Source organism: Panulirus ornatus, chromosome 4, assembly GCF_036320965.1.
Source record: "Panulirus ornatus isolate Po-2019 chromosome 4, ASM3632096v1, whole genome shotgun sequence".
NCBI lineage: Eukaryota > Metazoa > Arthropoda > Malacostraca > Decapoda > Palinuridae > Panulirus > Panulirus ornatus.
The window spans coordinates 6045247-6057600 of record NC_092227.1 but is presented as its reverse complement, the minus strand read 5'-3'; the positions used below and the strand labels follow the sequence as shown (position 1 = coordinate 6057600).

The following is a 12354-nucleotide window of genomic DNA, read 5'->3' as shown; positions in this document are numbered from 1 at the left end:
TTTGCCAACCAGAGTGACTGGAATATGATAAGAATCTTTAGTAGGTGTTTTTGTTAGTTATGTGGGACACAAAAATATATTTAACACTAACAATAGTGCTTTATTGGTTAAGGTATAAAAGATGAGGTAGCTCAGGTCTGTGAGCTACTTGAGATGCAGGATTATGGTATGAAGATGAAGAATTGTGGCCTCAAAGAGGGCTGCTACCAACTAAGAAAACACCACAGTAGTCTCTTTGAGTCAGCACCATGGCAGATGTCAAGGCATTAGTAAGCAAGCATGTGTCAAAAGGCCAGTTTCAACTTGAATGACTTCTTTCTGTGATGCCTGCATATACAAATGGCAGCGAGGTCAGGGCAGAAAGGTGGGCTGGGGTAAGCTATTCCAAAAGGGAATTGGAGATATTGCAGTCACATATCACAAGCTCTGACCTCTTTCCATACTGTTGGACTGAGGTTAAGTCTGTAAGAGCAGCTCTTCTCATGGAAATGGTCAGGTCGTCTGTGTGAAAAAATAATCACAGTGGCACCTTTTGACCTGCCACCACAAACTTTGAGTATGGGTGTCATGGAGTGATACTGCAGTTGCAACCATGCATTGTGCCACAAAACTCAATTCTCTGGGAGTTAGTAGGTTGAGTAGGGTGACATGCAGTGACCTGTTTTCATGTTAGACCTAGACCTCCAGCAGACATGCCATTGAGTTTTCCTCATAGCCAAAGTCCAACAACCCATCATAGGTTATGAATTCCTGGCACATCATGACCTCATGGTGGACTCGAGGAACAAGTTCCAGTGCTCTACAAGGGACACCTCTCTTGCTCCCACAACTCCCCACATTGCTGTTATCACTCCACATCCTCTGTGCCATTCACCAACATCTTATTGGAATGCTCCAATATCACAAAGCCACCACCAGACACTGCCATTGTTAAAGCATTCCGTTACATACCTCTTCAACACCAATGGCCCACCCACGTTTGCCAAAACACAACACCTCTCTCCTAAATGTCTGATGGTCACCAAGGTGGAGTTCAATAAGTGCTGGAGTTTGGATCATCCATTCCCTAGACAGCTGATGGGCATGAAACCTGCACTTGGTGCCAAACTCTGCCCCAGTGAGTGACATCCTTATGGCAACTACCACATTTTAAACACCTTAGTGTGCCCAGATTGCTATGCTGTCTTTCACCTGCAAGAATTCTTTGACCTTTGTGGCTCAAGGGTTTTCTCCAAGATCAACCAGGTTTGTGCCTTCCATCATGTCCTGCTGGATCCTGCAGACATCCCTAAGAGCAGCTCTTCTCATGGAAATGGTCAGGTCATCTATTTGATTAAATAATTACAGCAGCCACTTTTGACTTGCCACTGTTTAACATCAAGTATGGGTGTCGTGGGGCAATATTACTGGGGCAGCTGTAGATTGGACCACCAAACTCATTTCTCTGGGAATTAGTAGTTTGGGTAAGGTGACAGACAATTACGTGCCAACAAGTCTAGGTAACATCAGTAAGGTGACACTTTGTGAGTGACATTAGGTTTTTACAATCCAATGTTGTTATAAAAGGCATTTCAACTGAAAACCTTACAATAAATTAAAATATTTCATTATTAATAGAAAAGGATACTGAAAAATATGAATTTTCATAAGATTTGTCAATATTGTGAAAACTTGTCATTCTACAAATTTGTACCCTTATTCATGTATGTTGCTGTCATGAAATGTTGCTCTGTGAACCATCATTCTTTGGGGACCCCATATATCCCATGACTGCTCTTTTGTTTAGGTGTAATTTCATTCTGCATACTTCTAAAGGCATTACACACATATATGATTTTATTCATGTGTGAATATACACATCAGTAACAAACATTTAAGCAATTTTACATTATTTACATATCATATATATACACACAGCATTATTTACATGGATGTATAAAAGATAACCTTTTTGTCAAAAATATACACACTACTGAAAGAACATTATATGAAATTGACTGGGATAATTGGCATATGAATTTGGCTTTATTCCAAGATTATGCCTTTACACTCTCTTTAATGATGTATTGGTTACTGTGATGTGTGATGTCTTTCCCAGCTGTGTTAGGTTGCGATGATATATATGGATCAGATGGAATCATAAATCATCTGGGAACATAAACAGAGGTGAGAAAAGTTAGAAAATCAAATGAAGTTGGTTGCTGTTTCCTAGAAAGTATCAGTTGATGGTGGCTGCCATTTAAGGATTACAATATATAGTTTCTTGATTTAAAGTCTCATTTATGAAGCTTTTTGCATTGATGTTTATTATTTTCCATGATTTGTTTATTCTAATTTTCAACTGTTCTATGGCCAGTATCTATGATTTGTCTTGACAACATGCCAAGCAGTGAATATCCTGTCATGTGTGTTTGCGGTTCCACTTTTACCGTTTTTGTCCTCATTTTTTATTATAAGTTAACTAAAAAGTGGTTCTGACTTGTTAGAGAGAGAGAGATTCACTACATCAAGAAATGATATTCAGGAAAGTTATAATCCCTCCTTCTTCAAGCTTTGCTTGTATACGTTGTTCTCTACACTTCCACACCTATGAGGTGTGGCTGTCACTGTTGCTAACACAAGAAATTCTACTAACCCCTAATTGGATCTGAGTCCCACTTATGAATACCAATTTATGGGGGATAGAATATGATAATGTCAGACAGTTATGATGAAGTATTAGCAAATGGAATTCTAACAGTCAAAATGTTGATGGCTACCATTATAGCCTAACTGGTGCCACAAGAGATCTGAAGTACATAATTCTACTGTGATTAGCAGAAAATGTTTTCAGGTGAATTAATTTGTTCCAGAACCCTAAACACTGGACAAGTGAGCAGATCGAAACAGCTGACCGTGTGTTGTTCTTGATGCCAGAAGATCTGAAGGGGAAAAGTGTCATGCCCATCAGACACCAATGGGAGTATGCCCTTTTGTATGTCAGTGACTCCTGCTTCAAACATCATAACAAAGTTGCTGTTGCTGTCATGCCTTCCAGTGCTGCTGTACCTCACCAGGTGAGAGGTTTATTGATTGGGGATAAGAGGTCATCATTGAGTTTTAAAACAGATGTAGGGTGACTCTTTGTTTTTGTCTTGCTCTGAATTCTTCTTTGTATATATTCCAACAATGATTTCCTAGATTCAAATTTTTGATTGATTTGTCTTATTTTTATATATTTTAATTTTCATTGTATTTCATCTTATTATTCTTTTGGGGGACTGAGGAATTCATGGATCTTTTCATTAGAAACAAGATGCCATGATCATGTGTGAAAGCCCCACTGGACACCATAGACTGACTTTTATAAAGGTCAGGGGTAGTACCTGGTGTGATATAGACATGATTGATTACATATTCTGTGAGTTAGCAATACTTTAAAAGTAATCAGAACCACAGATTTATCCCAGCCACAGTACTTGAATGATTCTCTGAGTTGTATGGTTTGCTTCTTTACGGATGTTTTGGTTGTCAGGGAAAATGAGTTGAAAGGGAAGGACAGAGACTGTTTGGGAAATGTTCAAGTGGTAAAGTCTAGGGTTAGAGAGAAGACAAGAGTGAAAGAGGAGATGGCATGTATGATGAAAAAAGAGCTGTTGGACCATGTTAAAATGTGTAAGGAAGGGACTACAACACTGATGTGGATTATAAGAAAAGTAAGCTATATGAGGTAGTGAGTGTTAGAGCTAATGCACCTGACAGTGAGTGGAGTTGGGAAGAAAGCAGTGCTTTTTGGGAAGAGCTTGTTGAGTCCTTTGGCAGTTTGGGCATTAGGGGACTAAATCTAGGTTCTTAAGGATATGAATACAGGAATGAACAACATGATAATTGAAGGTATAATCGAGGAGTATGGGTCCCTGTTGTAACTGAAAAAGGGAAAAGTTTGTCAAGTTGTGTATTGAAAAAATAATGATTGGAAAACTTTGTTTAAAAAAAGATGCATATGTACGTATATGTGGGTGAGTAGGGTTGGAGGTTTATGGGCATAATGGAATTACATGCTTATTGACAGGTATGAAAAAGAGAGGCTGTTGGATGTGAGTGTGTTAAGAATTGTGGCATGTGGGATGTCTGGGTAAGGCTATGTGTGTGCATACATACATGAGAGTTAAAGACATGATACTATGAGTGTAAAACTCTTTTCCCATGACACAGAAATAGTACTCACAAGTGAAAATGTTTATGCTGGTTGTAGGAAAATACAAAAGATGTGTGACAGAGATGGTTAAAGTGAGCAAGCTTGAAAAAGAGACCTGTGGACAAGGATATCAAGAAAGACTGAATGAAGAACGGCTTAAGGTAAGAGTAAATGAAACATTGAGAGCATAAAGATTGGATGTAGTAGCTGTGTGATTTCTTCCACAAGCGTAAGTTTGCTGGGGATGACTCCCATGAAGGCCTGCTTACTTCTTGTATAGTCCCTCTGGTGTCACTTTCTGTGTCACTTATTTCTTCATATTTCTCAAGTTATTCTTCCATACTCTCTTCACCAACTGATATGTATATGGGGTATGGATAGGGTTGTATGAAGGAAGGCGGATGTGTTGGAAACTAAATGTTTGAGGAAAGTATGTTGTGTGAGATGGTTTGATCGAATAAGTAATGAAAGGGTAAAAGAGATGTGTGGAAATAAAATGAGTGTGGTTGAGAGAGCAGAAGAGGGTGTGTTGTAATGGTTTGGACATGTGGAGAGAATGAGTGAGGAGAGGTTGACAAAGAGGATATATGTGTCAGAGGTGGATGGAAGAAGGAGAAGCTGGAGACCAAATTGGAGGTGGAAGGATGGAGTGAAAAAAATTTTGAGCGATCGGGGCCTGAACATACAGGAGGGTGGAAGACGTGCAAGGAATAGAGTGAATTGGAACAATTTGGTGAACCGGGGTCGATGTGCTGTCAATGGACTGAACCAGGGAATGTGAAACACCTGGAGTAAACCATGGAAAGGTCTGTGGGGGTGTGGGTGTGGATAGGAAGCCTTGGTTTCAGTGCATTACACATGACAGCTAGAGACTAGTGAGCAAATGTGGCATAGGACAGTAGTTTTTTGAAAAATAAAGATCATGTTCTTCAATATTTAAGAATAATTACCGTAACACCTAATAATTCTGGTATTTTCTTTTCAGATAAGCTACCTGAAGCAATTCCAATTACTCTGTGACTTAACCTCCCTCATAAATTGGGTACACGGTGGTACCACATTTGAACGTTGGTTTTTATGGCCATCACTTCTTCAAATGGCAAGCAGAGAAAAAGTGTCAGTCTCTCTGACTGACCTAAGAAAAGAACCAAAACACAAATCTGAACATAGCTGTATGATTGATATTACGGAATTGACATGTCTGTAGAAGTCTTCACAAGAAGAAAATTGCAAGACTCAAGAAACCCAATTAGAGAGTTCCCATAGCCATGTACCAGCACATGTACATCCATTGCATCTTGTGTCATGTGTAAACTTGGATGAGGAAGTGGATATTCATGCTGGAAGTGAATTTGATAGCGATATACTTGTGTTGGGATGTGCTCCTATGATACAGAATTCACTATATTTTCAATTAACTATTGGTAACTCTTTGGGCTTTGTGAAAATTTCGTCTTCATCTGATTGCTGAAAAACAGGGCAAAATGGGAGTTAGGATGAGAGTGTCAAATGAATTTTAGAGAGACGAACAAAATATGTTGGAAGGAGATGAAAAGCGGAATGTAGTAGTAGGTAGGCAGCCAGTGACAAGGGAGGTATATTACCATTACTACCCACCTAGGTATCAGGAGGGTTAGTGACAACTGTATAGTGAGGCAGCACTTCAGTGGTTGTCAAGTTGCACTCCTCTGATCCAGGTAGCTGTCTCTTCTTTCTGCCTCACCCACATGTGGACTACTGGCATTCTGTCCACAAACATGCAGTTTCTCCTTGTCACACATAACACTTGACAACACTTAACTTATACTGCACATTCTTCATAATTCTAGATTTTCCTGTGGTGTGCACTTTGTGCTAGTCCTGGCAAAATGGTAGGAGCAATAGATAGTAGCATTATGTAGGAACATTAGGCAGGAGCACTAGGTAGTAGTCAGTTGGAACATTAGGTAGGGGCCCCTGCAAATACTGTGCTAGAGTTGCCCTCTGCCAGTGGCCAGTTAAGGTTGAGGAGTACAAAATAAGGAATGGGAGCAACATTGAGGAGAGAAGATTGGAAGTGGTAAGAAGCAAAGGAGTTTAAAAAGGGATGCGTGAGAATTTCGAAGGAGTGATGATTGAGAAATGATAGGGTGGAAGATGTAGTGTTCTTAAGACTTCGTGTCCAGAATGGCAACTGGTATGAAGAAAATAGAGGAGGTAGTAGAACCTTTGCATAAGTGTTGCAAAGTGGGATTAGTGGATATGATTGTGGATGAGTTTCTAAAGAAATGGGACGACAGTGTTGTTGATTGGTTAGTATGGCTAAGATGAGGTGCCTTAGAAAGTATGCAGAGGTCTCTTATGTAAAGGCAAGGGAAACAAAAGCGAAAACTCAAATTACAGAGGTAAAGGTTTGCTGAGTATGCAGTACCTGGTAAGGTATATGGGAAAGCGATCATTAGGAGGGATGTGGCATGCACAAACATCTGACTGAGGAGGTGTAGGCAGGGTGTGACAAATTTGGAGCAGTTGCAAAAGATTTTCCCTGTTAAAGGTAATCTTTACAAGAATGTACAACAGGAATTGTACATCTTTCACCAAGGGTTACATATTTGAAAAATGTTTCGTAATGTGAAGCAATTCTAATGTGAGTGTATGTGAGCATGTGTGATCTTATTGAAACTTAAGCAGCTTGGATTGCATATTCATCAGAGAACAATGGTCAAAAATCCTCTTGAACAAGCAGGTGTAGACATTAATATACACAACACAATACTTGGCTGTGCTTGGTGGTGCAGTGACAAGCATGCCACCCACACTTGCTGAAAGAATTAATGAGTGTCAGGATATGCTCTCACATCATTCTCACGGCTGATCAGTGGCACAGTCCATTTTTCTAATGTGTTGATCTAAGATGATGCCTTTTTCTGTGTGTAAAAAACCGTATTTTAAGGGATGATGAGTTTGCCAGAGAGTAAAAGTGCTGGTGAAGGGTGTGGGCTTGTTAGAAAGAGTTGTGGCCAATCTTTGTAGAAAAGGACTTTTGCAAAGTTGCAATATAATATTGGAGCCAGCTATGTGAATAAGCATACAGTAATGCCCTGGTTAGTGTCACCCCTTAGAATAGTTTCATTATAGTGCTCTTGTTTCAAGGTGCTCTACTTTTCCCAGAAAAAAAATTATAAAAATCCTGAAAAGAAGTCAAAAGTCATGAGTCCAAACACTCACAACATGCCAAGAGCAGCTTTCTTTGTTCTTACTCACTCAGCCAGTCATAGCACCCTACACACATATGCTCACATTCTATCAGTGTTGATTGCTCTCCTTTGTTAATATAGTACAAATTCTGCCATGCTTACACTGTGCACACATTCTTGCTGACTCGCTGATATTTCAAAATGTTGAGGCTATTTTGTACCCATCGTATCTGCAAAATGGCTTGCATGTTCCAGTGCTGCTAGTGCATCTAAAATGTTAGGGATGTGAAATTATAAGTATTGAGGTGGTTTAAAGCTGATGAGCATCAGGTTGATGCTGGAGATGCTTTCTACCATGATAACCAACTAGTTGATAGTGTCAAAGGTAACTTGTTCAAGGAGCATGTGTGTATAGTCAACTGAAGCACAAGTGTGTGGTGGAAGATGTGGTAGTGGATTGAACGTCTGCTGTTGAGGAATGCTTAGCAACATGCCCGGTGTGTGTTTCCACTTCCCCTCATCCTCTCTAATCACCCCCACCTTTCTAGAAAGCTTTTCTCATGCCATATTTAAAGATGTTGCTTAACAGATGTTGAAGGAATACATCATTCCTCATTTATACTTATACTCAATTTTGTGGTTAGACATCAGCAGTTCAATAGCATCTGGCAGTCCTGCAGCCAGTGTTACCAAAGAAACTGATTGACCTATCACTTCCTCACCAATGACCACAATATCCCTCACCTCTACTACTACCTCCATCATCACCACTTACATCATCATCATCACTACCTCTGTTGTCACCACTTAAATCATAATTTCAGCGACAGAGATGTATTGACTTCATCCAAAGCAGAGCCATGTGATATCCACTGCCTTCCATCCCCCATCCGTTGCATCTCACCACCACATTGCCTCTCATTCTATTGTAATCATCACTATTCATCAAATGACAGTTATTTCTTAAAACAATATTATACACTGTTTATTTATTCATTAAATTGTAAATATATATTACTTTAATAATATGCCTATTAATACCTGTAACCCTCATATACAATACTGTATATATCTCAAGGTAAAAAAATAACACCATGAACACATCTCCATATATGCAATGATATAATTACCCCATAGAGAGCTGCTTTGCTTAGCACTTCATTTTTCAGGAACATATACTGCTAACCATTCTATTACTGCCTCAAGAATTGTTTATCTAAAAGGCAGATAGGAACTGCCTGTAAATATGGATTTCTGGCAAAAGTGGGTTATTAGCGTATTTAACCTTTTCAGCTGATTTTGGGCTGTAAGTAACTATAAGAAGCTGAATGTGTACCTTAATAATCTCGTCAAGGCTGGAGGGATGAACTGGACACTTCAAAAACTCTGGTTCAGTCCATTGACAGCATGTCGACCCCAATATACTCCATCGTTCCAATTTTTTTTTTTTCTCTCTCTCTCTCTCTCTCTCTCTCTCTCTCTCTCTCTCTCTCTATATATATATATATATATATATATATATATATATATATATATATATATATATATATATGTGTGTGTGTGTGTGTGTGTGCCAGACTTGGCATGATCAAGCTTACACTGAGTGGGAAGACTTTTGGTGAGGCTTTATCATAGGGAGTAGTCTCGTCACAAAAGTCTCACTTCAGAGTATTCTACATTTCCCTGCTACTGAAAGCAGGGCAGCCTTGGGCAACTTATCATAACAATCACTATAGACTTAAATGTGAAAATTCATCTGTATCACCATCCATATTTTCATCACTATCACTATCATCAGTAGTTTCACAATCCAAAATACAGAAGGCCTTGGCAATATTATATCTAGATGGCATTTGTGTAGTTCGCTCTTTCACCTCATGGCATTTGCAAGTTTGACACAGCAGTATGAGCTTTTTCCCAGATTCGTGTTTGGTTTACTCTGTCTGTGCATCAGATCTACTCGAGTTGCTGGTAGCAATTTTAGTTTCATATTGTCAGCCATCCTGGCTGACCTATCGTCATCAAACCTTCTTTTTTTTTTTTTTGAGAATAAAGCGGCACAGAGCATCATGTCGGTATAACTTAAATCATGCTTGCCTTACACTGCACTTGGGGAAAAAAAGTTCAAGGCATCAACAACATGATTTAATGAGTTATGCTTTATCTGAGCTTCTTTCAGTGGGAGAAAATGCGAGATGGGCAGCTTTTTATCCCCCCCCCCCCCTCCCATACACACACACACACTCAAAAACTTGGAAGTTCACAAGAAATTCACATTGGCGGAGGAGCCTTTGGTAGGGTAGGTGCATGGTGGGTCACCCGGCTCTTGTCTAAATTAAAGATAAACTGTCTTCGTGTGTGTTTTTCTCCAGAGAGTGCCTGAAAGGTTGCATGTGTGTTACAGAGACAACACAATGTGACACCTGACACAGGTGACTGTGACACGCGTTAGAGGCGGACGCGGCATGATATGACGTCACTGTCACTGGTGGGCATATGCGACGTCGCTAGACCAGCCACAGTAGGGACAAGATCCCGCCTCCTGGTTTGCTTGTTTTCGTCAAGAGCGGGTCGGCCCTGTGCATATGTTAATCAAAATCCATCAGCTAGACGATATAATCTTTAGAAATATATTTATTTCCTTTTGATAATAAATTTCACAAAGTTACTTTTCTAATGACAAAAGAAATAAGTGCTTGGTCGCCTACAGGACTTGGTGAAACTCCCAATTCGATTGTCAAACTGCTTATGTGACCTGTCAGGCAGCTTCGACTAACCCCCAGAGGACAGGGTGAACTATGCCAGTCCCAACCAGACGGTGTTTGAGGCAGGAAGGAGACACGTAAAGTGTATTATATGTAGTGTATTAAGTGAAATAACTATATGTGAGTTACGGGGAGAGAGAGTTTTGCAATCGTGTTGTCCCGTCTGTTAACTCTGTGTAACTGTACAATGTACTTCCCCTTATGTATATAGGCACACATACACAGCCTAGATTAAGCATGGGACCCGGCTATGGTCCAGCCCCACGATTCGATCCCATGTGGGCACAACCCTAGTGACACGAACCACTATACCACGTAGGCCCGTGAATCTCAGCCTTGCAAAATTCAGTGTGCCTTTATATCATGGGAAAATGAAATGCAATTGATCCATTCTTACAAAAAAAAAAAAAAATTCAAGTGAATAACGAACACGTCACAGAAATTTAGATGTGATTCAAATGAGACAATGATATATTTCCAGCACGAATATCAAGTGCATAATTTTTAGTTCATGAACTTTGTGTTACATTCAGTTTTATACGAGTCAGCGATTAGTGAACAATATAGTGGAAATATTAGTTTACAATTGTGATATATCGTGACTATATAGTAATTAGTACATGGATATGCTCTATGTGTTATCCTCGTAAAAGTATGTGAATACGTACAGTTTACGTATTTTGCCAAAATGAACTAACAACTGGTGCAGTTAGTGATTAGTGAAGAATGTCGTGAAACATTGCGACATATAGTAATATTAAATGGTTTTAGTTCAATATGGCATTAACAAATTATAGAAAGAGCCTGAAAACAATGAGACTGTTTTTCGGCAACCCTGCATCCAGCGAACTTTCGCGGCGAAAGGTAAGTTACAAAATTACCAGTTTATCAGTTGCATTACCACTTCTGCGTTACAATTTTGATCAAATAAGTCTTTAAGTCTTTAAGTTTATATAAATTTAAGTTGGCCTAACTCTTCAACAGTCTATAAGTGCACTGCATATATTTTTATATACATCCACTGCATGTACATTTTCAATCAAGCCAGGGACGCAATTTCAGTGCTTGCCATAGGCGGTATTTCCTCTAGATACGCCCCCGTGTTTAGCCAAAATGTCTGGTTATCGGTTGCCTATCGAACGATATCTGGCTGTTGTCTTGACTGGTGATCAAAGTCAAACTTTGGCGATCGTTTTAACCAATGACAGTTAACTCGTTGCTAGTTACTAGTTAATATAGCATAAACTGATGGGTGAGGCAAGGCAACCTGCACTCGGTGACGGGACAAAGGCATAGCCTATGTCAAAGTTGGACTCTGGAGGTCTTTCTTTAAATGAAGTTCGTGATCTTGTTTAGAATTTGGTGGGAATCCCATGAAAAATAAACAATTAATCAATCCTACATAACAAATGTTTCCTGTGCTCCGTAACTTGATCTATAGTTATTTATTTATTTATTTATTTATCTATTTATTTTGCTTTATCGCTGTCTCCCGCGTTAGCGAGGTAGCGCAAGGAAACAGACGAAAGAATGGCCCAACCCACTCACATACACATGTATATACATACACGTCTACACACGCAAATATACATACCTATACATCTCAACGTATACATATATATATACACACAGACATATACATATATACACATGTACATAATTCATACTGTCTGCCTTTATTCATTCCCATCGCCACCTCGCCACACGTGAAATAACCCCCTCCCCACTCATGTGTGCGAGGTAGCGCTAGGAAAAGACAACAAAGGCCCCATTCGTTCACACTCAGTCTCTAGCTGTCATGTAATAATGCACTGAAACCACAGCTCCCTTTCCTCTTCCAGGCCCCACAGAACTTTCCATGGTTTACCCCAGACACTTCACATGCCCTGGTTCAATCCATTGACAGCACGTCGACCCCGGTATACCACATCGTTCCAATTCACTCTATTCCTTGCACGCCTTTCACCCTCCTGCATGTTCAGGCCCCGATCACTCAAACTCTTTTTCACTCTATCTTTCCACCTCCAATTTGTTCTCCCACTTCTCGTTCCCTCCACCTCTGACACATATATTCTCTCTGTCAATCTTTCCTCACTCATTCTCTCCATGTGACCGAACCATTTCAAAACACCCTCTTCTGCTCTCTCAACCACACTCTTTTTATTACCAAACATCTCTCTTACCCTATTATTACTTACTCTATTAAACCACCTCACACCACATATTGTCCTCAAAC

General features: G+C 39.7%; 1 protein-coding gene across 3 annotated transcripts in view; it reads left to right on the top strand.

Moving 5' to 3' along the window:
• Positions 1-8379, top strand: part of LOC139765369 (uncharacterized) — a 34695-nt gene extending 26316 nt beyond the window's left edge. For all 3 annotated transcript variants that reach the window (XM_071692756.1, XM_071692748.1, XM_071692757.1), the window contains 2 exons: positions 2853-3056; positions 5163-8379. In XM_071692756.1, coding sequence (XP_071548857.1) covers positions 2853-3056; positions 5163-5384 — 426 coding nt within the window. In that variant the 3' untranslated portion in view covers positions 5385-8379. The remainder of the gene's footprint in view (positions 1-2852; positions 3057-5162) is intronic.
• The last annotated feature ends 3975 nt before the right edge of the window (positions 8380-12354 follow it).